The sequence below is a fragment of the Cucurbitaria berberidis genome, assembly GCF_010015615.1.
Source record: "Cucurbitaria berberidis CBS 394.84 unplaced genomic scaffold K460scaffold_3, whole genome shotgun sequence".
Classification (NCBI taxonomy): Eukaryota; Fungi; Ascomycota; class Dothideomycetes; order Pleosporales; family Cucurbitariaceae; genus Cucurbitaria; species Cucurbitaria berberidis.
Window position 1 is genome coordinate 3,458,623 of NW_024468937.1, and position 26,375 is coordinate 3,484,997.

Consider the following 26,375-nt stretch of genomic DNA (forward strand, 5'->3'; position numbering starts at 1 on the left):
TTGGTCACTATTCAGTTGTAAACCCTTGTATGTTCAGGTTCGAAAGCGGAAATGGAGTTTGGTAAGGTCAGTCTTGCTCAGAGAACATCGTATGCGAACGACAGCGGAACACCGACGCAGCAGTAAGACAGCTGCGGTCGGTCTGCGACCCACATTCCACGTAGAAGAGCTGAAAGCAATTTTATGCCGGTCCTCAATTTGAAAGAAACTTGGGTCATTATAGTTAAGCAAAGCTCCTATTAACATTGGTACGCGTTCCAAGCATAAAAAACCGATCTGGGGCTACTCGTGAGGGAATACGCGTATAGCGGGCGTTCGGAGGATGGGAGCCCCGGCCTCCGTTGAAGCAAGACCTGAAGTCTAATCGGCCTCATCCGCGACATCCTTCCATATAGTTGTATGCATACTCCATGATCGGCCTCCACGAAACCCTATTCGGCCCTCAATCTCGCAACCTGAACTCAAAACAGAACGGGCCGCAGCGCATTGCGTCGAGCGACTTCCCGCAACGCAAACAACTGCTGCCTGGATTACCTGGCTGTCTATATGATTCTACTGGACCCACACACTGATCGATTGTCAGCAGTAGTCCTTTCGCGGCTATCGTGCGGCTTTGTTCTCAGCAATTTGCGCTGACCTAATCCTCGGACCTCGGACGGATAGTTCGTCCGGCCCTCCTGACATCAACGAAAACGACAGAGAGCTTACTATCTGTCTTTTCCTGCTGCTGACTCTTGTCCTTCTGTTATTTGGGCTTCAATTTCCGTAACGTAAACGCGGTGCGGGTTGTTTTCATCACTATCTGGTCCGTATGCGCTGTGAGGCATGCTAGCTAGTCCGGACGAATTCTCACAAGAGTAGGGAACACATTGGTTAATAGATTGGCACAACAACCATCATGCCAAAGGAGGAGTCATTGCCAACACGAAAAAAGATGCGTAAGGGAACGCATAGTTGCTTCGAATGTATGTCGACCCAGTTGCTATCTCCACCTAATTGTCGCTTTACACTGTTCTGTCTCATATCCATCCCGTCTAACTCCGATTCGTGATTTCGTTTCCGGACTACTTCGCTTCTCATATTTGCTTCATACTCCGTGCCTCTTCTGATGTAGTATAGGCCGGCGTCGAAAGATTAGATGTATATTCCAAGCCGACAACCCCGACGTCTGCTCAGAATGCTTTGCACGAGGCAGCCGGTGCATCGACCAGGAACAGGCCAACCCGGAGGTCGTTGTTGACCATAGGAAAAATCTCCGCGAGCGTGTGTCACGGCTAGAGGCTCTTGTTGACACGTTGCTTGAGGATAAGACGGTCAAGTCCGAGAGTCACAGTCACAGCCAGGCCCAGAGTATAGCAGACACATCGTCACCAAAAGCACCCAACCTCTACCATAGAGATACCTTCCCGCCTACTCCTCTGTCTTCAGAGGCTTCGACGAATGTCTTCCAGCTGCCGAGCAATCAGCGTGCAGCTTCTGAAAGAGGTCACCACGTTCCCATTCTGTCGGTCTTGGAAGATGCTGTAAGTATCTTCAGCTGGAATTCCCCTATCCGTACTTACTATATTAGCTCAATGATGCTGAAGCGCAGGCTAAAGCCCGATTGGACCCACATCAGAAGGCATCGATGCCAAAACCTAGTGTCGCGGCTAATGAGCGGTATACCCTCGAGAATAATCACGGGGATGATCTAGTGGCCGGCAATACGACCGCGCACTCTGCAAAGAGGGAGAGAGCAAAGCAAGCTCTCATTGCCATGCTGCCACCGTATGATCAGCTTACCAAGCTCTTGAACAACAATAGTGAGTGGTGGCAGACGTGGCGACGGAAGTGTAGCGGCACATCTGGCACAGAGCAGACACTACCACAATTTGCGGCACATGCTTTGACTACCGGAAATGTTGGTGGCATTGCTACCGTTGTTCTGTCCGTTGGTATCTGCTCATCTGACGAGAGTGGCGACGTGGATCGTTACATAGAGGCTGTCGACAGATGGGTGCTGTCCGATGACGAGTACGCCGCCAGCCTGGAGGGTATGGAATGTCTCATCTTGAAGTCCAAGTGGTATGCGGATGTTGGCCAACCACGACGAGCTTGGCTTGCGTACCGAAAAGGGTTGATGTATGCTCAGCTTATGGTAAGTCGAATAGTCCTTCGACATACATGCACAATTAACATGATATAGGGCCTGCATCGTAAGCGCACTTCCTCTCCAGCGCATGAAAGTATATGGTGGGCGCTGTACCATGGAGATCGCTTCCTCTCTCTGCTGCTTGGTCTACCATACGGTATCAGCGACGCCCATTGCGATCTGACTATGCCTGAGCTGGGCGACGGCGAGTACATACACCCGCTCACGGCTATGACAAAGCTTTCACAACTTGCAGGTCGAGTCATCGATCGTAACCAAAGCGTAGCTGAGCAATCCTTTGCCTGGGCTTTGCAACTTGACCAGGAACTCGAAGATATATGGAAGAAACTTGACCCCGCTTGGGTGGACTACTCTGAGCTACTTTCCGATCCTGTAGCCAATGCAGCGGAATTGCGAGAACGCCTCATGGGCCAAATGGTGTTCCATCAGATCCGTGTATACCTGCACCTACCATTCATGCTCAAGTCCGCGTCCAACCCCCGCTTCACGTACTCTCGCACCGCATGTCTCAACGGTTCCAGAGAAGTATTGCGCCTTTACCAAGCCCTTAGAGCTGGCACCGTGCAGCCTCTCTACGAATGCAAGGCGGTGGATTTCATCGGCTTCACCGCCGCAGTGCTCGTACAAATTGGCCTCCTCAACTTTGGCCTTCGCGGCACGTCATCCAGCCCTAAGGAAGTCGAAGAAGATGTCCGCTTGATCGAGATCAGCATTGATATTTTCCGCCGCGCCTCAAGTGAGAAGGGCGGAAAGGTAGCGCTTCAGTCTGCAGAGGTGCTGGAGAAGATGATGTCCAAGTTCAAGGGAACGAGCAACAAATTAGATGAGGATTGCAAGGGCCAATCTAATTTTGTGATTCCATATTTTGGGACCATTTCGATTAAGAGAGGGGGTCAGGTGGTTAAGGAGGGGCCACCTCCGCCGTCTCGTTCACCGAGTTTGAGTATGTCGATAAGGAGTCCAGCTCTGTCACAGTCACAGTCACAATCACAGTACTCCGAGAAACTGTCAACTACGGGATCGGATCTGTTCTCTCATCCCACCCAATCCTTAAATCTCACGCCAAAAACGTCCATTTCCACCGCTACAGGTACATCAGCTCTCAACTTCACCGACCCATCGCCTTTCGTCTCGTATGATGGGTTTTATAACTGGAACAATTTGAACGCCGACGATGCTTCAACGAGCGGTGCTGCTGCTGGTACCAACACTCAGATCAACGACGACTCGATGAACAACTTCCCGCTGCCGACGAATAATTTCAGTTGGCAGCATATGCCCATGGATATCGATCAGGACTGGAGTTGGTTCTTGAACGACACATCAACGACGACGCCAGCCGTGGGAACGCAACCACCGCCGTTGGATGCATTCAATGTGCAGGGGTTCACTGGGTTTGGTTGACAGCATTGAAAGAGTTAACAAGGAGAATGCCTGGGTAGGGTACGCTGTACAATATGGATCATCTTTGAGAATCTGTTAGACTTGTTAGATTTGTCAGATGCTGTCTTTTTAAGGCTTTTTGATATCCGGTTTGCTAGAAGCTCCACTATCGCTTTAGTTTGCGAGGGAACCAATTCATTTCTTCTACTGAAAGTTGAATTACATCCTTGACATTCGTGTATACTTGTTCAGCAAAAATTGCTTAACTGAAATAATGGTTTGTTCATGTACCAAGTTGTAATATCAAGTTTTCGAGGACAGCTACTAGATTATTTCAAGAGTGATTTATCTTTGCTACACGTTGGAGACGGCAGTTATAATAAGGCCACGAGGGTATTGTGAGTCCAGCACATTGTATGCGACGTCGGTTCAAGTCATGACCAGCCATTTGTTCAACTCCAATATGGTATGCTACACTTGCACACAAAAACACCATATGGTACAGATATTACAAGCCTCTTCGCAAACTCCGAGCCGATTCCAAATAAGCATTCTGCTACCTAGCTTTCTCCTTGTTTTCAGCTGCCCTCCTCTTTGCCCTGACCTCTGCCTTCCTCCTCTCACCACCATCGACCTTGTGTCCCCTCCTCTCTTCCCAGATACCTTCCTGCAGCCGTATCCTCGCCCTTAGACCTTCACTACCCTTGATCGGCTCCACATAGCTTCCCTTGATCGTCTTCGCGCCCTTGACGAACACACCTTGAACCTTTGGCAGTATGTCTAGTGACTTGGTAGGCGCCTCACCACCCGTGGGTACATTGACGACGAATTTCCGCGTACCCGGGTCATGCGTTGCTGTCGCTGCCGCGGAGCGAGGACTGATTGTGTTGCCGAGTTCGGGGTTGAGTGGGACTGGCGCTTCTACGACTTTCAATTCGGCGACCCCATCAGTTACGTGTTGACAGTCTCCTCCAATACCATATTCTCCGTTGCGGTACTTTTCACGCCAATGGAGGAGATATCGTCTTGATCGCGCGGGCTCCACACCTAGTTCCTTCAATTGCGGCGATGTGAGGGTGAAAAGGGCTTCCCAGGAGGGAATCTTTGTCGCGTGTGCGGAGAGGCCGCGGCCAATTGCGCTAAGGAAGGATGTATGGTCGGGAATGAATGGAATAGGCTGAGGTACGGGTCGCATAGGAATCGAATGTTGGAGGTTTCGCACGCATGTTTTCGCTGTCGAGACAGCGGAAGTCGCGTTGAGAAGGGGTCGTCGAAGGATCATGTTGGCGATTGCTGAGCGTTGGTTTAGTATTGCACAGCAGTTTATGAAGAGTGGTCACTTACTGTGTAATAGAATCAAGAGCTAGATGCAACACTCTAGAACGGCCAAACCTCGACTGCGACGTTGATGTCTAGAGCTCTGCGGTCTCGGTGAACTTTTCGGAGGAGCCAGGAAACGGCGCCCGTGCACCATCCCAAGCATCGAGCCCATAGCCCCACCACCACGGCTCCAACTTGGACCCATCCTCACCAACCCCAGTCAATTACAATAGTAGAGAGTCTCCTATTGTACCCGCAACCAAACTCATCATGGCCAGCCCCGAAGCCCACCACCTCTTCCACCACCCCATCGCTGACCACTCCTTCTCCGCCGACCGCCAGACACTCGCCGTAGCCCGCGAGAACAACGTCGACTTGTTCCAGAAGAGCGGCAGTGGCTATAAGCTGCAGGATGAGCTGACAGGGCATGATAAGACGGTCACGGGCGTGGACATCGCGCCCATTTCGGGCAAGATTGTAACATGCTCGCAAGGTAGGCTCGAGCTATCTAGCACGATGGGAGAGCAGGCAGCTAATACGTGGTAGATCGAAATGCTTATGTCTGGGAACCTTCACCCCAGGGATGGAAACCTACGCTGGTGCTTCTCCGTATTAATCGCGCTGCCACCTGTGTCCGCTGGGCACCTTCAGAGACCAAGTTCGCCGTGGGATCGGGTGCCCGCCTGATCCCCGTCTGCTACTTCGAAGAGGAAGACAACTGGTGGGTCTCAAAACATATCAAGAAGCCCATCCGCTCCACGGTCACCTGTGTAGCCTGGCACCCAAACTCGGTCCTGCTGGCAGCCGGCTCCACCGACGGCCACGCTCGCGTCCTATCCTCCTTCGTCAAGGGTGTTGACGAGCGACCGGAAGCATCAGCTTGGGGAGAGCGACTCCCCTTCAACACTGTATGCGGCGAGTTTTTGAACAACACCGCAGGATGGGTACACAGCGTTGCCTTCTCGCCGTCCGGTAACGCCCTCGCTTTTGCATCCCACGACAGCACGCTCACCGTCGTCTACCCTGACGGCCCCGAACAAGCCCCCCGTGCTATCCTCAGCGTCAGCACCCAGGTGCTACCCTTCATGTCGCTGGTCTGGAGTTCTGAGGACGAGATCATCGCTGCGGGGTACAACTGCGAGGCATACCGCCTGCAGGGCTCTGAGTCCGGATGGCAGCTTGCTGGATCGCTCGAGCACAAGGGTCGACCTGGTTTGACTGAGCATCGTGAGGAGAGTGCGTTGAACATGTTTAGGCAGATGGATCTAAAGGGCAAGGGCGGCTCGGATGACACCAAGTTGAAGACTGTGCATCAGAATACTATCAACACGATTCGCAGATTTGAGGAGAGCGGTGGGAATGTGACTAAGATCAGCTCGACAGGTGTGGACGGAAGGGTTGTTATCTGGACATTGTAAGTGTGGAATGATTTCGCCCGAACTTCCAGGCCTGGATAGATATCAACCATCTGGTACAATGGCCATGCACCCTAGGTAGTCCACAAATCAATAAGGCCACAACTTAAGAAAATGTTCCCACAAGTCACATATTGTGGATTTTGAATCCCTCATGTAGATGCGTATAGTATGAACCACTCGAATTCAGTCTGTACACAGCGCAATATACTACAACAACTATCCACCACACACCCTAATAGAAAACTCTACAAGACTCTTCCAGCAGTACTTGACGTACTCCTATCCTTCGTTTCTACCTTCCTCAATCCCTTACCCGCAACAATCTCCCCGAGTAGCGCCCCCCGAGCTGGCGGTCCACCGGGAGCTTTCATGTTGGGCATTGGCGGGGGAGGAGGTGCTGCACCACCCGGGGGAGGCGGTGGTCCTGGAGGAGGCGGAGGAGCCGAACTACTAGGCATTGGCGGCGGGGGCGGGATAGCAGCAGGAGAAGACACAGCAGGCGACTCCGCGCGAGGGCTTTTGTTGTCCATCGACGAAAGGGGGCGAGGAGGTGCCATGGTGCCGAAGAGGATGGAAGCTAGTTGTTTGGCGCCGCCTTGGGATGGGGGTTCGTCGTCGTCAGAAGAGGAATCGTCCGAGTCCACGACAGACCAGTCATCGTCGTCCTGGCGTCCTCCTAGTCTGCGGGCTGGAGGGCCGGAAGGTTCGTTGAAGGTAGGTACAGCGGCCTTGTTGGCATTCTCCTGCGTCAAGCGATGAAATGGGTTCGTAGACACCTCGCTGGTATTGCTGGGTGGAGGTGGCGGCGTAGAAGCAGCATTGTTCTCCTGACTAGACAATGCCATCTTCTTTAGGAAGGGATTCTTGGTCTCCGTGTCACCATGTCCGGGATGAGGACTGGTCAAAGAAGATGCAGGTGGGCTAGCAACGGACGACGGTGGTGTGTTCTGTTGATGTGTAATATGTGGCATTGGCGGTGCCGGCGGTGGCGCTGAGTCGCGTGGTAGCTCTTGACTAGCGGTAGGTGTAGTGTCTTGAGGAGTGATGTTCTGAGGACCATCGTCGTCGGAAGACTCCTCATCATCCAAAGCTTCGAGCTGCAACTGCAGCTGTCGTTCACGCTCACGGGCAGCTTCAATTTCGGCACGCTGCGCAGCTAATCGACCTTCCTTCTCCTTTGCACCCTTCTGGGCCGCATCCCTGCGCTTCCGCTCTTCGGCCTTCTTGAGCTTGCCTTGCTGCACCTGTTCTTCCAAAGCGCGGAGTCTAGCTTGGGAAGCTTCACGCTCCTTGGCTAACTCATCTTCTTGTCTACGCTCTTCCTCCCTGTTATTCATGTTAGTGTCAACTAGATAGAGAATTATAACTATACATACTGCATGCGCCTCGTTTCCGCCTCCTGAGCCTCTTGTTGCTCACGGATAGCCTGTTCAGCCACCTCGTTTTCTACTCTCTTCGATTCCGCTTCAGCCTGCTTGATGTCATGTTGAGCGACGTCGGCCTTGTTTTTACGTGACGCTGGTGGAGGCGGGGCGGGCTTCTTGCCGCTACCTTTAGTCGTGACAGGGGGTGCAATGGATTCGTCGTTGAGACGTCGTTGGCGCTCCTCTTCGCGGCGGGCATCTTCCTCCTCAGCCTGGCGAAGCTTCTCCTCACGTTCTTTCTTTTCGCGCTCGGCCCGCTGCTGAGAAGACTCCCCAGCTTTAGCTGGTGCTCGGATACCCAAGGCAGCCAGTCGTTCAGCCATTCGCGCCTCGGCTTGCTGCTTAATGAAGGCCGCACGCTCTTCAGGTGTTTTGTAGGAAGAATAAGAGCCGCCAGCGGCAGGAGTCGAGGCGGGGCGAGCTGTAGGCTCAGTACTAGAGCCAGGGCTGTCATACCTGGAAGCGGTTGCGGGACGCTTTTCCTCAGATCGAGCCGATGACCTATAGTTGTCGCGCGAGGAATCTTCTTTGCGGACACGAGAAGCTCGACCACTCCGCTGAAGATCAAAGATGAAGTCTTTGACATCATCCTCTACTCCAAGAGCCTCCTCCCACCTCCGGCGTTCATGCTCACTAGTGTTGTCATGCCCTCCCTCCTTCAAGCTTGACTCTAGTCCCTTTGTGTATTCGTTTACACTATCCTCCACATCACGGATCATACGCTCGTTATTCTCCCTCTCAGCTCGAATGCGTGAGTTTTCTTTCTCCAGGCGCTCTGTCGCTGCACCGGTATCATCACTAGCAGGGGCAGGCCTTCCGGTCAAGGCGGCAGAACGTGCCTGCATCATGGCCTTGGCTCGAGCCTTCAAACGATCTGATTCGGTTACAGCGCCTCCAGGACCAGTACCAACAATCGTCGAGGCGGATCCTGGATGTTCTTTGGCATCCTTAAGTCTGAAGAGCTCTAGTTGAGCGTCTGCGATCTCTCGCTCAGTTCGGCGCACGTTGGATGCAAGTTCAGGTAGGCGATCTGTCAGGTTCTGGAGCTGGCGTTTGAGGGCGCGGCGCTCCGCATCAGAATCAGTAGATCTCAGGGATGCCTTGGGATGAGCATCGATGTCTTCCTGTATCCTACGAATGCGGCGGTAGAGTTCTTCCGCTTCTCGACGGTCACGGCGATCGAGTGCATCCTCCTCATCTGCCGCATTTTCGTCCTGGGTGTCCATAGCATCTAGGAGAATCTGCTTCTCTTTGACTGACTTCCTCAGCTGGTCCAGGGACATCTCATCCGATCGCTCGGATACAGGAGATGACGGCTGTGCGGGAGATGGCGAGCGACCACCCGCACCAAGACGGCGTCTGGCGCTTGACTTGTACCCGATATTATCGTCATTGTTTCGGAAAACAGTTGCGTCTTTTCTACCACCAGCTTGTGGACTTCCAGCTCGGAAGGAGTGGGACTTGAGGTAACTGACACCAGTGCGTTGAGGCTGGAGGAATGCGCCAGAATTTTTTCTGTCCTCAGCGTCCCCGCGCAGCAGAGATTTCATGGCGCCAATAGAGTCGTTGATGTTACGTGTAGACGGCGGCACTAGTTCAGGAGGTAGGCGAGCGGGAATAGGGTATCCGTTCAGCTTGCGGTAGATGAGATGCATCGCAACCGCAAACTCGTCCAGGTTAAGACGACCACGGTCAGCGGAATCGGCAAGTGTCCACACTCGTTCAAGGTCAGGCTTTGGCAGTCCACTTTGCCCGAGAATCTCAAGAGCTTGCTCTCCGCTAATATAGCCTTTGCTCATACCGTCCCAAGCTCTAAATGTATCGTCATACAGCTTCTTCTCACCTTTCGTTATAGCCCAAGGAATGGTTGCATTGCCAGTCAGCCCAGCCGTGGTATGGGCGCCACCCTCGCGTCCAGTTTGAGGCATCATTCGAGCTGCCAGAGACTCGATATTAGGAAGTCCAGTGGCAGGTGTGTTCACCAAGCCCCATTGGCCAGGTATACCTGTGGGCTGAGCATTTAGAGGGGCCATGCCGGTCTGATTTGGGGTCAGATTGGAACCATAACCCGTTGGCATGGGAGGCATAGGCGGTCGGGGCCCATTGTAGCCTCCCGGAACTTGTCCAAACCCAGTAGGCTGAGGTTGCATCCCCATCGTTGGTTGACCAAATCCGGTAGGTTGAGATACCATGGTGTTAAGTAACTGACTATTCGATTGCTGGGGCTGGGGTTGCTGTATCGTAGGGGGCTCATCGAACCTAGGAGCATTGCTAGCCGGAGTGGAGCGACTAGACTGTTCATCTGCGCCAACACCGAATGAAATGATGTCCACCATGCTCGACACTTCGTTTTTGACACGCTCGGGCAATGCGCTCGGTAGATCTTTGCCAGTCAACTTGAGATTGCAAAGATACATAGCGAGCGCGAATTCGGGGAACAGTAGCTGGCCGGACTTGGTGGTATCGCACAGTGTCCTGACTTTATTAGTAACAATTCCACAGGCTTAATATTTGTACCTACCAGATATCAGATAGAGCATCTCCGGGTAGCTTGGATCGCATCAAAAGATCCCGCGCCTGATCGCCGGACAGCGCTTGCGCATTCCCTACAGCAGATTTGAACAGCTGCTCGAACTTGGCCTGATCTTGCGCCGTGATGAACGACAGCCTTATATTCGGGATCTTGCTCGTCTTCGCGGGTACAGGCGGTGGTACAGATGAGGCCGACGAGGAGCCTCTAAACGAATCAGCCATTTGCGCTGAAGTCATACCCGTGGGCTGCGGCCGTTGCGGTTGAGGGGGAGGAGGCTGCTGTTGCTGTTGCTGCTGCGGCGGCGCGCCAGTTTGGAAGGGCTGCTGCTGTGGAGCTTGCTGTTGGAACTGCTGGTTCTGCTGGCCTGGATAACCCGTATACATGGGCTGCTGAGGTTGCTGGGGTTGCTGCTGTCCAAAACCCTGCGGCTGCGGCTGGCCCGGAAAGCCCGTGAACTGTGGTTGCATTGGAGCTCCCCCAAAGCCTGTCGGCTGAGGAGCCACTCCGCCCTGGAAACCTCCCGGTTGCTGGAATGACTGCTGCTGTTGGCCATACTGAGGCTGCCCAGGTCGGGCACTGTTTCCGCCCCCTAAGTATGAGTTCGACCCTGAGAACATGGTGAGGGAGGTGTCACGGGTCGTTTGCCTCGCTCAGGTGGTGCGCATGCGGGGGAATTCTGGAAAATTTACAAGAAGCGCACACGAGCGGCAATGGTGGGAGAGGTGGTGAGGTTGGACGTGTCTGTGCTGCTGCTCCATGTCCATGTGTGAAAGCGCGCTAATTGGAGCTTAGTCGTCATCCAGCGTTCGGAACATGGGAGCTCGCAGACTAAGCCACCAGAACCACGACGTTGCTCACAACACCCCTACCATGTCGAACGAGACGAGCGGGGACACGCCAGCGTCGAATCCAGACGCTGATCTCGCCCAGGCAAGTCTATCAGCCGGTTCTATGAACGCAATCTCATATCTATGGTAGGCTTTCAAGGAGCTTCAACGAGGCGAACACACCGCAGCGGCCCTCGAAAATCACCTCGATTCGCTTGAAAAGAAGATTGAGGAGCTCTTGGCGCAAGCAGAAAAGGCTGAGCAAGAAATGAAGGATCACCCATCATCAGCACCCGACAGTTTATCGAAAGCCGAGGGCAAGAGCTCGTAGTCAAAGTCGACGGGTCTTTGTAATAACATCAACTCTCACGAGCTCCACGACCGTCATGAACTACAAACAAGGGGATAAATGGACAGAGCGGATTACCTCTGGAGCTAGCATATTGCTCGCGCAGTAACATAAATGTCTCATGAAACTGGCGCCATTGTATGTCAGACCTGTGAAACAGTGATTCACGATTTGCGACTGAACGTGTGGGTACATGAGATTTTCCGAAGTAGCCATATCAACATCCTCCAATTGTCGAAGGCTTCACCTCGGACCCGTCCGCTTTGAACACATCTCGTAGATTGAACACTCCGGCACCGTCCTTCTCCACCACGCCCACCTCAGTGATGATACCGTCAATGAGCTCTGCAGGAGTAACATCAAAAGCCGGGTTCCACACATTGATACCATTCGCAGCAATGCTGACAGTCTCGACAACCCCAAGATCCAGACTGACGCCGTCATGTCTTGGTCCCTTGACGAAGGTCACTTCCTTGCCTGGTCGTTCCTCGATGACAATGTCTACGCCAGACTTGGTGTTCAGGTCGATGGTTGTTCTCGGCGCAGCAACCAGGAACTTTACGCCATGGGCCTTCGCGAGGATGGCTAGTGAGTAGGTTCCAATCTTGTTGGCGGTGTCTCCATTTGCAGCTACACGGTCTGCACCTACGACGATGCCTGCTATGTTTTCACTCTCTCCTCGTAGATGAAGTAAAGCTGCAGCCATGGAGTCGGTGAACAGGGTGGCCGGTATTTTGTCGTGGACTAACTCGAAGGCTGTTAACCTGGAGCCTTGGTTGTATGGCCGGGTTTCGGAGCAGAAGGCGTGTTTCAGAGATCCGCTGGAATGTAATGATCGGATCACCCCGAGGGCTGTTCCGTATCCTGCGGTTGCCAGAGACCTGGCATGCTTAGCAAGTTGAAATATACGCGGCACATGTGACGTACCCAGTATTGCAATGCGTCAACATGCTCACTGGCCCTTTCTTCCCCGCCTCTGTGTTCTTCACTATCCACTCTGCACCATATCGACCAATATTCTCATTATCGCTCACATCATCAATCAACATCTTCTCTGCCGCACTCACATACGCCTCCCGCACCCCATCGCCATTCGCCCCCTCTTTTGCAGCAGCTTCTTCGGTAATCTTCTTCAATTTACCCGCCGCATCCGCCAAGTTGACAGCTGTTGGCCGACTCGTGACCAGATAGTCCAGCTTTTCCCTAATGAACAAGTTGACCTCTTCCGCTATGGACGATAGCTTCATATTGGTAAGCTCGACAGCCAGGGCCAGGGCAGCGACGATGGCGATTGCGGGAGCTCCGCGCGTCCGCATTTCCTTGATGGCGTGCCATGCATCGGTGCTAGAGTAGATGTGGTCATATTCTTCGGCGTGGGGTAATTTCAGCTGATCTAGAATTTCGAGCTGGCCGCGCGAGTACTTTATTGCTTGGAGCACCATCTTGTGAGACTGGTGGGTTGGTGGATTAGTTCAAGGTATGGCAGAAAATTTCAAGATGGTGAGAGCTGGGTCGCAATTGCCCAAATTGGACCCTGTAACGCTACGCGGCACGTGGGGTGCGGGCTCTGAACAATTCTAGCATTGGGTGCAGAGAAACCTCCAATACAAGCTCTAGCTTCTTCTACAACCGGCCTAACACCTGGGCAGCGAGCAGTGGCCGCTACTTCAGATTAGTGGTGATCAACTATAATGGTAGACACGTGGTATGAATACCAATGCCCGGTCGCTACGGAACAAGGTCGCTTAGTAGAGAGCTGCCATGCAAGGAAGTTGGGTCTAACCCGTGAATAACGGTAGGCGCACACGATGTGACATAAATTAGGAAGGCCAGTATTATATTCAAATACAGACTTAGTAAACCCTCTCGTTGATTTCGACAAGCTGGTGTCGTTTAGCTACTTGCTACCATGCCCAAGCATCAACCGTAAGGGGCACCAGAGCCTTTTCGCTCTCCAGTTCTGCTAGATACTTCGAACCGCCAAGCTTTAAAACAAGAGCATTCCACCAACAGTCCTTTGGACCGAATCGAAGAGGTGTTGTAAACTCCCAGTAATCAGGATACCACCCTGCAGACTCCCAGTCCAGGAATCCCGAGATATGACTATTGTATACTATAATGTTATGATGCTTGAAGTCACCATGCGTGAAGACAACCGCATGGCGTACTGACTGTAGTCTTTTGGCGACTGCCACCTTCTCCTCGAATATATCCTGCGTTAGGAAACTGTGACCTGAGAGAGAACTAAAGAGGTGATTGTTGAACTCAGATTCAGACTCACATGGCCCGACTGCGTGATTGGGGATGCGCACGCTTCTAATTGCCGTCCCTAAAACTGAACAGATGCGCTCTCCTCCCCATGGATGAGACCAGTTTCGCATTACTTGTAGCATGTACTGTAGCTCAGTGTAAATGGTCTCGCGCTCGTCATTGCTCATTTGCTCATATATCTCGGGATTGCCCAAGTCACTGCCAGGTACGCGCGTCATTAGAATTGAGACCGGTGCATGAGGCGTGTCGGGATGCTCTCCGTATGAGATGATCTTTGGCACTGGAAACCCAGCCGACCTCGCAAGCATCGTTGCCGCGACCTCTTCGAGCCGCGTGCCGTCTGACCATTTCAACACCAGTCCGAATGGAAGTTGCGCGAGTTGGTTGTTGAAAGGGATGCCACACCAGTTGCAGTAGCGATAGGATAAGGAGCGAAAGTACGGGTGGAGAAATCCAAAGACTCGACGAACAATTCGAGGAGCAAGTCGTGGTGTTGGTGGAATCGACGACGCTATATCGACAGACCCGAGGATGCGATGAGGCCAGGTAAAGGTAGGAAGGAGGATTTTGGGGACCAGGTACCATAGCCAATCCATCGGGGTGTACGTACTAAGGAAATACAACGTCTGTGACTTGTTATTGCGTGTTGGAGGTTTGCGTGTGATGTGGGAAGACCTGAGCCCAAGACGCACGAGCTACTTTGCCAACACACTGTAACCCGATTGATTAGCACGAGGCCACCGCCCAACGTTTCTACCGTACTGTACTAGCCTTGGCGTAATCCATCTTCTGAAGTAACATACTATTCTTTGGGCGCCCACTATATCCCACTTACTCACTTACCAGATTTGAATGCGTGTGTAAAGCATTTGTAGCCTGCTCGCCATGCTGCCCAAACCACCATGGACGAAGCCATTGACTTGGAGCCTCCATTCATACGTCCAAACCATTTACAATAATGATGAATCCGACGTGATGATTAGGAGAGTGGTTGGAAGGCATGGCGATATCAATACCAAGAATATTAGATCAAGTGTTAAAGCCACTATACAACAGCCTTAGGTACCTGGGTAGCAGATGAAGCCTAGGCCCTAGTTGCTACGGATCAAGGCCGCTCAGGTGCGCAGCCGCTTTTGGCAGGTGCTTGCTGATCATGGGGCGTCGTCTCTGGGGCCGCTAAGAACGACACCACAAGAGTCGAGTGTCACAGCCGTTACACAAGTAGCAGAGGAAGGCACTTGAAGAACAATCGTCTCTGCTGTCTGGTAAGCGGTGTCCTCGAGCTTCCCCAGCCCTGCCGAGGCAGCACAAAAGCAGGGCGCTGCAAGGAACCGGGGCCATCGGTGGCATGGGATGCCGCCATCGCAAAGCTCGGTAGCGGCGAAGGCCAAATTCAGTCGAACGGCTGGTTGAACGGGTGGTTGAATGACGAAGGTGCCGCTCATCCCCCCCTTCACCCTCTATAAGCCCCCTCCATTGGCTTTTGTCGCATCTGTGCCTTTCGCTCGCCCTCCTGGACATATCGCGGTACATACATATCACGTTGCTACTGTACCTAGGTGGGTATCCCGATATTCCGCCGCCCAAGTACTCTGTTGGCCAATCCGAACCGCATTCGGAAAGCACGCCCGCCTCGCGCCAACACGATTCGCAGAGGAAAAAGACCCACCTACTCCTCCGTAGTTGTACATACTCTCCCCAACAGCTTCGACCAAGTCATCCAGCCAGAGCCACCTCCTGCGCACATGCCGAATTGAGCCAATCGTCTCACCCTTCCGCGGATATCGGAGACCCTGATAGACTGCGATTCGTTATCGATTGGCCGATTTTCAGCCAGGGACCTCGCCACGCCTCCAACGGCCGCCCCGCGTAATGGATATATCAATGCCCCTCATGCCGCGCTCCAAGTCGAATGTTGGCGTCAGTACGGCGGTCATGACTTCGCAGGAAGAGCCTGTTCGCCCTTCATACCGCGGCTATGGAACCTTCCCTCCACAGCAGCGACGGCACTCATGGCATACAAAGCCATGCGTGCAAGAGGCTGAAAACTTCCAAGTACTTGTGCGTACCCACCATGGTTATGCGCTTCGACATTCGAGCTGACTTTGATGTAGCTTCGCAATTTCATCACAGAGCTCAACTGCAGATTAGACTTCCTCGAATCCTATGGACACTCTGGGTACGACGCCGGCGTCGAATACGCATACAACACACTCCTTGCTGTTCGCGAATCGTGCTCGATCATCTCCGATGGCGCAATCGAGGCAGGACGTCGGCAAGCAGCCGTTTTTGTCGAGACGCTTGAGGAGCGCTACAAAGAAGCATTGGAGCGAAAAGAAACCTTGGGGGAGAAGGTGTTGGAAGGCATAAAGCTAATGGACTCGTACTTGACCGAGTTTGAGGCTCGCGCATATGCTTTGCGAGATGGGTCCATCAGCTCGTATGCGCACGACTTCTACGAGGGTGGCCGAAGAAAAATGGACGAGGGCTTCGAGATTGCCAAGGGCGTCGTGGACGGAGGATTAGACAAAGCACGGAGAGCGCGAGAAACCATCGAACTGACAATAGAGCATGGAGTACAACGAGCCCTCGCTCGCGCAAAGGAGCACGGCCTCATCCACTACGACGACCTACCAGAACCCTGGAGAGTCAACCCACACATCCACAAGGGCTACCGTTTCTCCGAGGGCAAATGGGCATGCGTCCGCTCCGTGGTTAGCATACATAACGAACTCATCAATATATGGACCCACCTTCTCGGCTTCCTGATGGTCCTCGCTCTGGCCTTTTACTTCTACCCCTCGAGCAACAATTTCAGCATGTCGACCAAAGCCGACATCTTCATCGCAGCAGTCTTCTTCTTTGCTGCTTGCAAGTGCCTCGCCTGCTCCACCATCTGGCACACCATGAACAGCATTTCGCACCAAACGCTCCTCGAGCGCTTCGCTTGCGTTGATTATACTGGCATCTCTCTCCTCGTCGCTGCATCGATCATGACCACGGAATATGCCGCTTTCTACTGCGAACCTGTATCCCGTTGGTCTTATATGAGTGTCACAGCCATTCTAGGAGTTGGTGGTATCATCCTCCCTTGGCACCCAACCTTCAACCGCGCAGACATGGCCTGGCTACGCGTCCTGTTCTACGTCTCTCTCGCGCTAACTGGCTTCCTTCCTTTTGGCCAGCTCGCATACACCCGCGGCATCGAATGGGCACAGTACTTCTACGCCCCTGTTACCAAGAGTCTTGTTGTCTACATCACTGGCGCAGTACTATACGCCAGCAAGACACCGGAGCGCTTCTTCCCGGGATTCTTCGATTACGTAGGCTGCTCCCACAATATCTGGCATGTTGCTGTTCTGGGAGGTATTATCTTCCATTACATGGCTATGCAGACAATGTTCACGTCGGCTTTGGCAAGGGCGCAGACGAGCTGCTCCGTGTACTGAGGGGTTTGGAGGTTGTTTATTTGGTTTGAAGCGTTAGGCATTGATGAGCGTGCATGATCATTTTGCATTGGGGGCGTGATCTGATAGACCTTTGGTCATTCGTAGAAGTTTGTCGAGCTAGGGCTGGTTTTTCATAGTGTGTATAGCGGTTAGGTCGGAGATTCGAGGGAGATTCGCGATCCCATTTCCTATGTTTTTACTACGTTCACTCACTAGCAAGTTCGTTCCATTCATCGTGGTCCTTTTAATTGATTCAGTCTTCGACTCTGGTAATAGCTTGCCTTGTGGACTGTTTGTGTGCGTTCTTCCCTTTAATTGAAGGCTTGATTAAAGTTGATTATGGAAGGGAATAACCAACGTGGTGAGAGCCATCTTGAGTCCCTATCATTCGCGCAATAGCCATCTTGATTCGTTATTCGCGAGAGAAATAACGGTCGTGATCCAACTCAATTATGAATCATGAGCAAACTGTTGCCTAGATGGAGCAATAAGTCAGATCGCTTTCTGCAGTTTAATAGAAGTTGCACCTGGCTGCCTTAGGATCGGCGCCAAGGCCGATGTCATAGCGAACTCCAGATTTCCAGTGAACATTTCCCCGTCTGCTTTCACACTGCAACACCACTGTCTTTATCGACAACCTCCCCGCCGAGTCCTACGGCAATCAGATCTACGCTTCCTCCCTCGTATCGAAGACTCGCGAAACGAGCTCACGCATTGCTCCCGCAGAGACCTTGTCCTACATAAATCCAGTCAAAATGGCCGCCCCAAAGGAGGGCGGCTTCAAGATGTCGCTAGGGGGACTGAAAGCGAAAACCGGACTCAAATCTTCTCCCGCGCAGAAGTTCGCCAAAAGACCTCGCCTTGCGCTTGACGACGACGAACCCGATGACTCTAACAAACAGCAAGAGATCTTAGGCTGGGATGCTGCCGAAGGCGGCGCGCTTGATGCCAACGGCAAGAAAGAAAAGGAAGGACCGCGAATCATTCCGGTTCAACCCAACCGCGACTGGCGCGCAGAAGTAGTGCGGAAACAGCTTACGAACGCACCACATCAACAGGCGCAAAACGGAGTTGTCGTGGACAAGATAGAGGAGCGGAAAATGGAATATGGACTTACCATTCTCAAGAAGGATGAGCCGCAAGACAATGGCGCAGCAGAAACAGTTGCGCCAGAGTCTATGGAAGATACAAAGGACAACCTTACGAAAGAACAACGGCTCGAGAAGCAAGCACTCGACGCGCTTCTAAACGGAAAATCCACTGATGAGGATCTTGTCATCCCTGTGCAGACTGAAGAGGAAGCCTTGCTCTACGACTTGAATAACGCGCCGGAGGCACCCACGCTCGAAATCTATGAAGCAGTGCCAGTCGAAGGATTCGGCGCCGCGTTGCTCCGGGGTATGGGCTGGAAAGACGGAGAACCAATTGGCAAAAACGGCATCCTTGATAAACCAAAAGAAGCCAAACGACGCCCTGCCCTACTCGGGATTGGCGCCAAAGAGGAAGCCGCTGTAGGCATTGAGCTGGGTGAATGGGGTGGGACGGGCAAGGGCAAAGGCAAGAAAGTTGCTCAAAGCTATAACCCTGTCACGCTGCGGAACAAGGTTACGGGCGAAATGCTCACCGAGGAGGAATTGAAAGCAAAACTTGAGAGCCAGGATTTGGTAAAAGAGAAGCCGGAGAAGGGGAAAAGCAGATATGATGATCCGGCGGAGGAGGACAATAGCAGGCGGGAGAAGCGGAGAGAAAGGAGAGACGATAGCGACCGTAAACGAGACCGACGACGCGACGATGACTATGATAGCGAGAGGAGGAAGGACAGAGATCGAAAAGACGATCGTCGACGGGACAAGGACGACTATTACGATAGTGAGCGTCGGAAAGACTCGCGCAGAGAACGGGACCGAGGCGATGACTACGATAGCGAGCGTCGGAAGGAAAAACGACGAAATCGCAGCCGTAGCCCCGACGACAAAAGGGAGAAACGGCGTGACCGTTACCGCAGCAGAAGCCGGGATTCGAAGCGCGACCGTCGCGATCGGAGTAAAAGTCGAGAATCTGACGAGCGGCGAAAGCGCAGGAGAGACAAAGACTATGGCTACGACGATGATCGAGAGGACAGGAAGAGGAGGTACAAGGATGAGAAGTACTACAAGTAGTTATGGACTTGCTCAGGGAAATAGATAATCAGACATTTGCATCAGCGTTGTAAAGGAGTAGATAGATATGATACCAATTCGACCTTCATACCACCTTTTTTTTGAGAGAGGCTTCCACATAAAATACTTGCTCTGCCCTCGTAGGACATTGTGCTCGCAGACTCGCATTCATTGGCAATGTGATGAATATTATGAATATATTACATCTAATGCAGTTATCCATACATGATAATATGCGCTCACGTGTTCCTCCCAAAACACCTCATTATGCAACCATTTCCATACAACTTAGCTGACAAGACTAAAGGTATCGGTCGTTCTAGGCGTGAAATTCGAACAGGAATATGTACAAAAGAAACAAAGGTATTTAATCTCGGACGTTTAGAAGTTCCTCGAGGCCAGAGGAGCTGGTTCAGCGGGCATGGGGTAACCATTGTTGTTGTGTGATACATTGCCGTTGGTGTATCCGTTGGTATGGCCGTTCGAGTATCCATTGCCGTTGGTGTAACCGTTGGTACCGTTGGTATATCCGTTCGTTGCTCCATTGGCATATGGCGCCGCCGTCGCCGCATTTCCACGGTAGTACTGCTGGCTCTCTGCCGCTCCATCACCCATGTTTGTCCGTCCGCCTTCTTCTAACAACTGCATTTCCGTTTGCTTAGATTGGTGGTTCTTGGTGCGGAGCGCGGGGAGGAAGTCGACAAAGTAGCTCAGGACGTAGAAGCAGAAGATGAAGGATACGATCCACTCTAGAATCGCAGCAACATTGTAAATGTGCTTTTTCGAGGTAACTCCAAAGGCAATCGCGAGGAATATCTCGGCGATGATGAAGAAGAGTTTGATCCAGAAGGAGATTCGGAGGACGGAATGCTGGCGGTAGTGGATTCCCAGGCGTTGGTATTCCAAGCATATGAAGATGGCGCTTACGATATAACCGAGGATGAAGACACCCAGGAAAATGTTGTGTAGTTTGTTGTGGCGTTTTGCATCGAAGATACTCAGAAGAATGAGACCCGCTGCACCGACAACTGCGGCGATGGTGGCCAAGGTTGAATAAACCTTCTGCCAGACCGAGGTATTTGGTGTAAGTCTACCTGCGTGCCGTAGCCAGCGCTCAAAGATGAAGGCGAGGTCGAAGGTCACCACTGTTATAGCGGACATGGCGATGAACATTGGCTTGAGTACGTCCGCGCCAATATCTAGAGAAAGTCAGTATAGTTTTGATTAACACGATTGATAGATACCGTGTCTTACCAGAGATGTAGGGAATATGTTGCCCCTCGGACATGGATACGTAGTGTGGTCGTCCTGTTGCTGCCCAGTACACTAGCATAGTGATTAACATTGCCGTCCATACTACGGCCGAAAAGATGGGAACGATCCAGTAGGAAATCCCCAACATCTTGACTGATGTTGCCCAAATGTTGTTTTTTGGAGAATTAGGGTGTGGAGGACGAGTGGTCTCTGTTGCGGTGTACAAATGACACTCGATGCGCTCTATTTACGGAAGCGGCGGATGCCAGGGAAGCACACGATCAAGATCCAACTTGACAGAGATAAAACGCAGAGGGAAAGGAGCCTCTGATTAACAAGCGAGGGGTGTGATATTAATGAAGAGCCTCACTCAGAGGCAATGGAAAAATGCACACGCGACTGAAGTTTCGTCTAGGCTATAATTTGAATTTGAAAGACAGACAAGCTATGATGTCACCTTCATCATAGCCTTGCGTGAGCCCCGGTCTTAGCAAGCGCGCGGTCCGAGACGATCATTAGTCTCCACGTCACAAAGGCAGCAGACGGACACCGAGATTTTAGGAGCGAGCGTGTGGAGTTAAGGCCGCGGTGTTCCCGGATGTTTATGAAATTTTCGAAGTGGTTTGTTGAGGCGATGATGATCTCTGCGCCGGGTGTGGCTGATGGCTTACGTGGAGCATCATGGATGGCAATCTTCATTGTACGAACCATCTGCATCAGCACCGAAGACAGGTCCGCCTCGACGACAAGGTACGACCGTTGTTCGCAATCTCTGGTGAGGCTTCAAACCTGCAATGAACCCTTGCCTACCCTTGAAACCATATCAATGCTCGATCGATCACCACGTCGTGCTTCAGCGTCCAATCTCGCTTGGGAAGCAGAGGGCGAAGTGCACGCTTTATCCGCAATCTGAGGTAGCGAATGCACCTGATACCTAACGCGTTGGTCACCTTCCTGTCTCATCGACACGAGCGTCGACATAACGCAAAGAATCCTCTCGCGGTAGTCTTCGGATGCGGCTGCAACGACGGACATGCTTCAGGCCACAAGCGGTTGGCGACGCCAGCGACTATATGTACTAAAGTGTCCGAGGCCGAGGAGTGATGGACGGACAGATCGCGATGACACGCACGTAAAAGCATGCAAGCCGGAGCCGAAATTGCCGTCTGCAACATGCTGCGACTGATATTCATAGCTAGGGTCATCTGCCAGTCTTCAGCTAGGGTATCTGAAGCAGAGTCGAGAAGGAGGGGAAGGACACGGTGCAACTTCATGCGGTGATGGCACCACATACTTGCAGGCCAAGTGACGACATGGGGGGCAAGCGTGGTTCATGGCAGGCATGAGGGTTCTAAAGACCGCGATGCTCTCATACAACAGCCTTTTGCAACGGCGGGGGCACCCCAGAGGAATTCTTCCATGTAGGTGAGGATCTAACATGAACTTCCAAGATTGCTGGAGGCGACCGGTTCCAGTTTGCCATGGTGTGATGCTCCAAAAAGGTCCGATCAGCCGTTAGACGTCTCGATGTGTCCAGATTCACGGCTGGGATCCAGCCTCGAGCCGCGCATGCACCGCGTCGCTACGCCTCGATTGGCCTGGAAGCTCGTACCTTCAGCCCATTTGATTGGCAGATAACGTGTAATCCTCGATGCAGCGCATCGTCCGGTTTCATGTCGAGCCTCTTCCAAGTTTGTTGTTTACCTTGATGCACTCTCCGCTTTGCTACGTGCGAGACTCGTGATAATCGCAGGCTCAGCGTCCAAAATACCTGTAACCGATATCGATTTAACCGTCTTAGGCGCTTCCATGGGGCAAATTAGCTCACTCTTAAACAAAGTCCAGCCCATGTCCAAGTCGCGCGAAGCCTCACGTTGAACAAGGTCCCAGCCCCCACGTTGGAAGTTGACGACTTCGAACGCATTATATAGGTAAGCTCCCAGCCTAAGACATTCCCCGCACTTGAATACACTCTGACTGACCACAGCTCTTTAGCTGAAGAGATACTTCAATGTCTCCCTCCCACTTGCGTTGAGCGTCGGAGCTCGTCGTAGGATACCGCCGCCTCAACAACATGGGCAACCACCAGAGCACCGCCAACCCCAACCGGTTGTCGAAACCGAAGACGAATACGAATTCTCCCAGCCAATCTTTCAAAGTGGATTCGCCAGTTTCGGTATCCTCACGATATGCGGACCTGAGTGTGAAGGACCGACATCAGATTCGAGAGACCCTACTGTCGCCTGCTGATACGGAGTTTGGGTCTCGGATAGCTGCAGCTTTCCGGTCGAACAAGAACGATGGCATCGATGAGACGGCTACAAATACACGGGGACGACCGTTATCGGTGATATCAAGATCAAATTCGAGGACCAACTCCAGGTCCAATTCCCTATCGTGCTTTGGAAGCAAACATGGCTCGTCCACCAGGCTTGCTGGCTTGTCCGACTCCAAAGTTTCTTTGGCTTCACCCGCACCCGTGGATCTAGAGGCGACTATCAGGGTACTGCAAGAAGTCAAACGGTATGGATCCCCGGAAGATCTTGCAGCTCTCCGTAAGTATTCTCTGGCTTTTTTTCGTAGCGTACACATTCCGTTCCATCGGGTATACATACTCGCGAGGCTCAGCCCAGGTAGTTTTAGTTATCGAAAGATGAGATCACAACCTCACTTGCCCTCACTTCGCACTTGGCAATGTACATTTGAATTCTGCTGACAGTCATTAGATGAAGCATTAGCGCCCTTGGATACACATACTGTACCGGTAGAAGAACACGGGCTCGGCCGAAGGAATTCGGTGATGAACAGATCGTCATCGTCACTAACAAGGCGGCGGTCCTTGATCCAGACTCCAGGGATGGCAACGCGGAACTCTTCTGTTGATGGTCGTCGCAGTACATGGAATTCATGGAAGACTCCAAAAATTGAACCTGCCGAGGAAGCAAGGTGGAGGTCCAATTCAAAGGCAGCTTTCCCCTTGAACCGCCTGGCAGCGGCTAAGGACAGCGGCGACACCCCAACGCCTCGAGCGCAGACTCCCAGTGAGATGGATTACTCACACTTGGGAAGTTTAAAGCTAGGCTCCCTCGTGGTGACTAATGGAGCCCCGTCGCCCGCACCCAGTGCGAAGTTCTCGAAGCAAAGCTCTCGTCTTGCTGGACAGGATGACTACTTTTCGGCGGTAGAGGCCGACTCCAGCCCTCTGATGATGAAGACCACAAGAAGACGTGGGCACGTGAAGAGCAAGTCGTCCGTGCTTCCTACAACCGTTCCACTTCACAACAATCAGCCATCCGATATTCGACCGGGAACAGGGACTGCTAAAGCTCTACGTATCACAAACAACAGCGTAGACACTCTTGCACATGACGCAAACCGGCTTGCTCAAAGCTATCAGGCAGAGATTCCCACTAGCCCATTCGGAAAACAAGCCGAGGACCATAGGATGGACCAGGACGAGGGATTTGTGTCAGGCAGTCCTACATTCGGCGAAGAAGGAGTCGGAATGCTCGATAGTACTATCATCGGCAAGCCTACATCTACAGTTGAGGTGTCAGATCCAGTAACTTCTTCTAAAACTCCACATGTACTCGCACCAGCCCAACAGAGACCTAGAGCACCTCAACGCCCACCACCACGCACATCCGATTCAGGGTACTCATCTGGTGGCAGTCTTCGACTAGTCAATCGGGAACAACACAAGGACGCCTTGCCAAAATCAAAGCAGCGCAGTGACTCGCCGCTAAAAGGAGATAGTGCAAAAGTCGAGCAACCGGAAACCTCTGATATGTCTCAAGCCGTGACTTCTGAACAACCTCTATCACCGACTATACAGACTTCCCAGGCACGACGACGGCCACTATCCTTGAAGATTCTGAATCACTCCGCAAGATCTTCAGTTAGGTCCTCAGCATCAGAGAGTATCCTCTCACCTCAGACGCCACAATCAATTACCTCGAAGACGTCGTTTGACAGCACGTCTTCGACAAGCCACAAGCGGTCGCAAAGGAGAGGCCAGTCACACGCAGAACCTCCCGTAGTCCAGTCTTGTCAACCTATCCCAGAAGGAACGATTCCGGATGTTCCAGACAACGTGCGAGCCAAGTTTGTTCGACGCTTGTCCCACACTCCAGGGATGGAGTGTCTAACGCATACCTATCCTACCAAAGACCACATCCTCGCAAATGAGCCCGCTTCCGATGGTCCTTTCACAGTCTCGACTATACACAATCAGCTCGCTGAACTTGAACCAGACCGACCCCCGACGCCTCCTGCCCATGGCCGTCGAATGAGCTTTTCTATGTTTCGCAGGAAGTCGACCGTGGAGGATAAAGAGGTCGAGGGGGAAGCTGATGACAGTTCACTCGGTGTTGTCGATCTAGGCACAATTGCATCAGCACTTGGTAGTTCTCCTTATGATGCTGCGATGTCTGGTCTCCAGAGGAACCCCACAACAGCTCGTACTCACCCACACCAACTCGGCAAGGCACTACCTCGAGCGAAGTCCATGGTAAACATGGACTCTGAGGCAGCTGCAGAATTTGCGCGCCTGCGCAGTAAGGACCGGGCCTCTGTTCCACAAGAATTATCTCAGCAACGACGGCGAAGCTACCACAACCTGAAGATGGACGCGGGTGAGGCTAAAGCTTCCAAGCGACGTCCACAAAGCTTTGATATCCCTCCAGTGCCGGCTATTAATGCCTCTAGGCTTTCGCCTCCGCAGTGCGCCAGGCCTCGATTAGAAAAGGGCGGCCAAGAGCAAGAGGAGACCAAACCAGACATGAGCTCCAGCGCCCAGTCTCGCGAACGAGGTCAAATAGTGCCCCAAGTGGTGGAGAAGTGTGACGATGACAGACCACGCTCTTCTCAACACGAGGTTGATTGGGAAGCGCACGCCCAAACCTGGAGGCAGCGTCGCAAGTCTATAGGCGAGGGTTTACGTGCGAAGGCTGCTCCCACGACGGAGGACATGGCGAGCTGGGGACGCTATAGCGGCGGCTTAAGCTACGGCTACGAAGGCCGTGGGGTCGGCATCGGTGGCTCAGCCGGGACGCGATCGCAGCACAGCGCAGCAAGCAACAAGAGCCTACCTTGGAGACATCAATATGGCGTGGACCTGTCTGATGTGCCTGTCATGCTTCAGAGGGTGTAGGTAAGGCGACCGTTTTTTTCTTCTCTATTTTTCTTGATAAGCTGCTTGGGCAGCGTTGCATGCACGCACCAATGTTGCATTTTATGATTGTCCCAGCATTTACACACATACCCAACGTACACATAGCGGCATTTTCAGGCATCGGGGGATACGGGCGTTGGGCCTCTTTCAGTACATTGTGCATAGCGGTACCTAGATGCCCACGAATCAAGCAACCATTCGGCAATTCCGCCCATGCAGCTGCTGCGGTTGCACATGCAAACATGACAAGCTGCGTACAGTGCTCGCCAAGTTACCGTATGTCGTCCAACGTTGCGGTGAAAAAAAAAAGGTATTTGTGGTGTGCTCGCGCATCGACCGGTTGTAATCAATGGGAAAACTGCCGTCGGGGCTGCTAGGAAGAAGTGTAGATGCGCTATTTCGGCCAGCTTATTATGCGTTCAGCCTCTCAGGTTGCAGATGGAATGGATTGCCAATAATCAAGGCAGCTGAGGTGTTTTCCGCCGGGCGTGGGTCGCGAACGAGCCGCAGTGATGTAGCCGCGCAGGGGCAGAGCAGGGCCATGGCAGGGGCACCACACTCGGCTGCGCGAAAATTCCCATCCCCGCCATCTGCCTGCCATCGCCTCCTCCTCTCCTCTCCTCTCTTCTCTTCTCTTCTCCTCTCACCGCACCCTCTGCTCGC

At 52.6% G+C, this 26,375-nt stretch overlaps 12 protein-coding genes across 12 annotated transcripts; 7 read left to right on the forward strand and 5 right to left on the reverse strand.

Moving 5' to 3' along the window:
* Positions 1-898: 898 nt before the first annotated feature.
* Positions 899-3,556, forward strand: K460DRAFT_377112 (uncharacterized protein; the record flags this gene model as incomplete). The annotated part of the gene is made up of 4 exons (XM_040934944.1): positions 899-965; positions 1,120-1,523; positions 1,571-2,137; positions 2,186-3,556. 4 exons carry the CDS (start codon positions 899-901, stop codon positions 3,554-3,556), a joined length of 2,409 nt encoding a protein of 802 aa, XP_040788321.1.
* Positions 3,557-3,823: 267 nt separating this feature from the next.
* On the reverse strand, positions 3,824-5,028 carry K460DRAFT_114811 (uncharacterized protein). The gene is made up of 2 exons (XM_040926578.1): positions 4,880-5,028; positions 3,824-4,828 (listed from the first exon to the last, which is right to left on the reverse strand). Exon 2 carries the CDS (start codon positions 4,815-4,817, stop codon positions 4,092-4,094), a length of 726 nt encoding a protein of 241 aa, XP_040788322.1. The 5' UTR covers positions 4,818-4,828; positions 4,880-5,028; the 3' UTR covers positions 3,824-4,091.
* A 97-nt stretch (positions 5,029-5,125) lies between these two features.
* K460DRAFT_283754 (structural constituent of cytoskeleton) lies at positions 5,126-6,273 on the forward strand (the record flags this gene model as incomplete). The annotated part of the gene is made up of 2 exons (XM_040928681.1): positions 5,126-5,348; positions 5,402-6,273. The coding sequence occupies 2 exons, from the start codon at positions 5,126-5,128 to the stop codon at positions 6,271-6,273; spliced, it is 1,095 nt and encodes a 364-aa protein (XP_040788323.1).
* A 245-nt stretch (positions 6,274-6,518) lies between these two features.
* Positions 6,519-10,847, reverse strand: K460DRAFT_406001 (uncharacterized protein; the record flags this gene model as incomplete). Its single annotated transcript, XM_040936913.1, has 3 exons — positions 6,519-7,599; positions 7,650-10,172; positions 10,219-10,847. 3 exons carry the CDS (start codon positions 10,845-10,847, stop codon positions 6,519-6,521), a joined length of 4,233 nt encoding a protein of 1,410 aa, XP_040788324.1.
* Positions 10,848-11,061: 214 nt separating this feature from the next.
* Positions 11,062-11,560, forward strand: K460DRAFT_114843 (uncharacterized protein). Its single transcript, XM_040926579.1, has 2 exons — positions 11,062-11,160; positions 11,209-11,560. Exons 1-2 carry the CDS (start codon positions 11,101-11,103, stop codon positions 11,386-11,388), a joined length of 240 nt encoding a protein of 79 aa, XP_040788325.1. The 5' UTR covers positions 11,062-11,100; the 3' UTR covers positions 11,389-11,560.
* A 63-nt stretch (positions 11,561-11,623) lies between these two features.
* Positions 11,624-12,848, reverse strand: K460DRAFT_282466 (putative translation initiation factor; the record flags this gene model as incomplete). The annotated part of the gene is made up of 2 exons (XM_040928572.1): positions 11,624-12,287; positions 12,334-12,848. 2 exons carry the CDS (start codon positions 12,846-12,848, stop codon positions 11,624-11,626), a joined length of 1,179 nt encoding a protein of 392 aa, XP_040788326.1.
* Positions 12,849-13,226: 378 nt separating this feature from the next.
* K460DRAFT_366615 (uncharacterized protein) lies at positions 13,227-14,336 on the reverse strand. Its single transcript, XM_040933412.1, has one exon. It carries the CDS (start codon positions 14,271-14,273, stop codon positions 13,311-13,313), a length of 963 nt encoding a protein of 320 aa, XP_040788327.1. The 5' UTR covers positions 14,274-14,336; the 3' UTR covers positions 13,227-13,310.
* Positions 14,337-15,000: 664 nt separating this feature from the next.
* K460DRAFT_114872 (uncharacterized protein) lies at positions 15,001-15,455 on the forward strand. The gene has a single exon (XM_040926580.1). It carries the CDS (start codon positions 15,103-15,105, stop codon positions 15,358-15,360), a length of 258 nt encoding a protein of 85 aa, XP_040788328.1. The 5' UTR covers positions 15,001-15,102; the 3' UTR covers positions 15,361-15,455.
* Positions 15,456-15,570: 115 nt separating this feature from the next.
* K460DRAFT_406005 (HlyIII-domain-containing protein) lies at positions 15,571-17,126 on the forward strand (the record flags this gene model as incomplete). The annotated part of the gene is made up of 2 exons (XM_040936914.1): positions 15,571-15,738; positions 15,792-17,126. The coding sequence occupies 2 exons, from the start codon at positions 15,571-15,573 to the stop codon at positions 17,124-17,126; spliced, it is 1,503 nt and encodes a 500-aa protein (XP_040788329.1).
* Positions 17,127-17,734: 608 nt separating this feature from the next.
* K460DRAFT_312513 (uncharacterized protein) lies at positions 17,735-19,395 on the forward strand. The gene has a single exon (XM_040930223.1). It carries the CDS (start codon positions 17,882-17,884, stop codon positions 19,283-19,285), a length of 1,404 nt encoding a protein of 467 aa, XP_040788330.1. The 5' UTR covers positions 17,735-17,881; the 3' UTR covers positions 19,286-19,395.
* A 130-nt stretch (positions 19,396-19,525) lies between these two features.
* On the reverse strand, positions 19,526-20,687 carry K460DRAFT_312518 (uncharacterized protein; the record flags this gene model as incomplete). The annotated part of the gene is made up of 2 exons (XM_040930224.1): positions 19,526-20,484; positions 20,540-20,687. 2 exons carry the CDS (start codon positions 20,685-20,687, stop codon positions 19,667-19,669), a joined length of 966 nt encoding a protein of 321 aa, XP_040788331.1. The 3' UTR covers positions 19,526-19,666.
* Positions 20,688-22,168: 1,481 nt separating this feature from the next.
* Positions 22,169-26,023, forward strand: K460DRAFT_366618 (uncharacterized protein). Its single transcript, XM_040933413.1, has 3 exons — positions 22,169-22,470; positions 22,535-23,094; positions 23,266-26,023. The coding sequence occupies exons 2-3, from the start codon at positions 22,614-22,616 to the stop codon at positions 25,689-25,691; spliced, it is 2,907 nt and encodes a 968-aa protein (XP_040788332.1). The 5' UTR covers positions 22,169-22,470; positions 22,535-22,613; the 3' UTR covers positions 25,692-26,023.
* The last annotated feature ends 352 nt before the right edge of the window (positions 26,024-26,375 follow it).

Coding starts and splice junctions, on each gene's coding strand:
- K460DRAFT_114872 (XM_040926580.1), top strand. CDS start 15,103: ATGACGAAGGTGCCGCTCATCCCCCCCTTCACCCTCTATAAGCCCCCT.
- K460DRAFT_114811 (XM_040926578.1), bottom strand. CDS start 4,817: ATGATCCTTCGACGACCCCTTCTCAACGCGACTTCCGCTGTCTCGACA.
- K460DRAFT_114843 (XM_040926579.1), top strand. CDS start 11,101: ATGTCGAACGAGACGAGCGGGGACACGCCAGCGTCGAATCCAGACGCT. Junction 11,161..11,208: donor CAGACGCTGATCTCGCCCAG/GCAAGTCTATCA, acceptor TATCTATGGTAG/GCTTTCAAGGAGCTTCAACG.
- K460DRAFT_312513 (XM_040930223.1), top strand. CDS start 17,882: ATGGCCGCCCCAAAGGAGGGCGGCTTCAAGATGTCGCTAGGGGGACTG.
- K460DRAFT_366618 (XM_040933413.1), top strand. CDS start 22,614: ATGGGCAACCACCAGAGCACCGCCAACCCCAACCGGTTGTCGAAACCG. Junction 23,095..23,265: donor GGAAGATCTTGCAGCTCTCC/GTAAGTATTCTC, acceptor GACAGTCATTAG/ATGAAGCATTAGCGCCCTTG.
- K460DRAFT_366615 (XM_040933412.1), bottom strand. CDS start 14,273: ATGGATTGGCTATGGTACCTGGTCCCCAAAATCCTCCTTCCTACCTTT.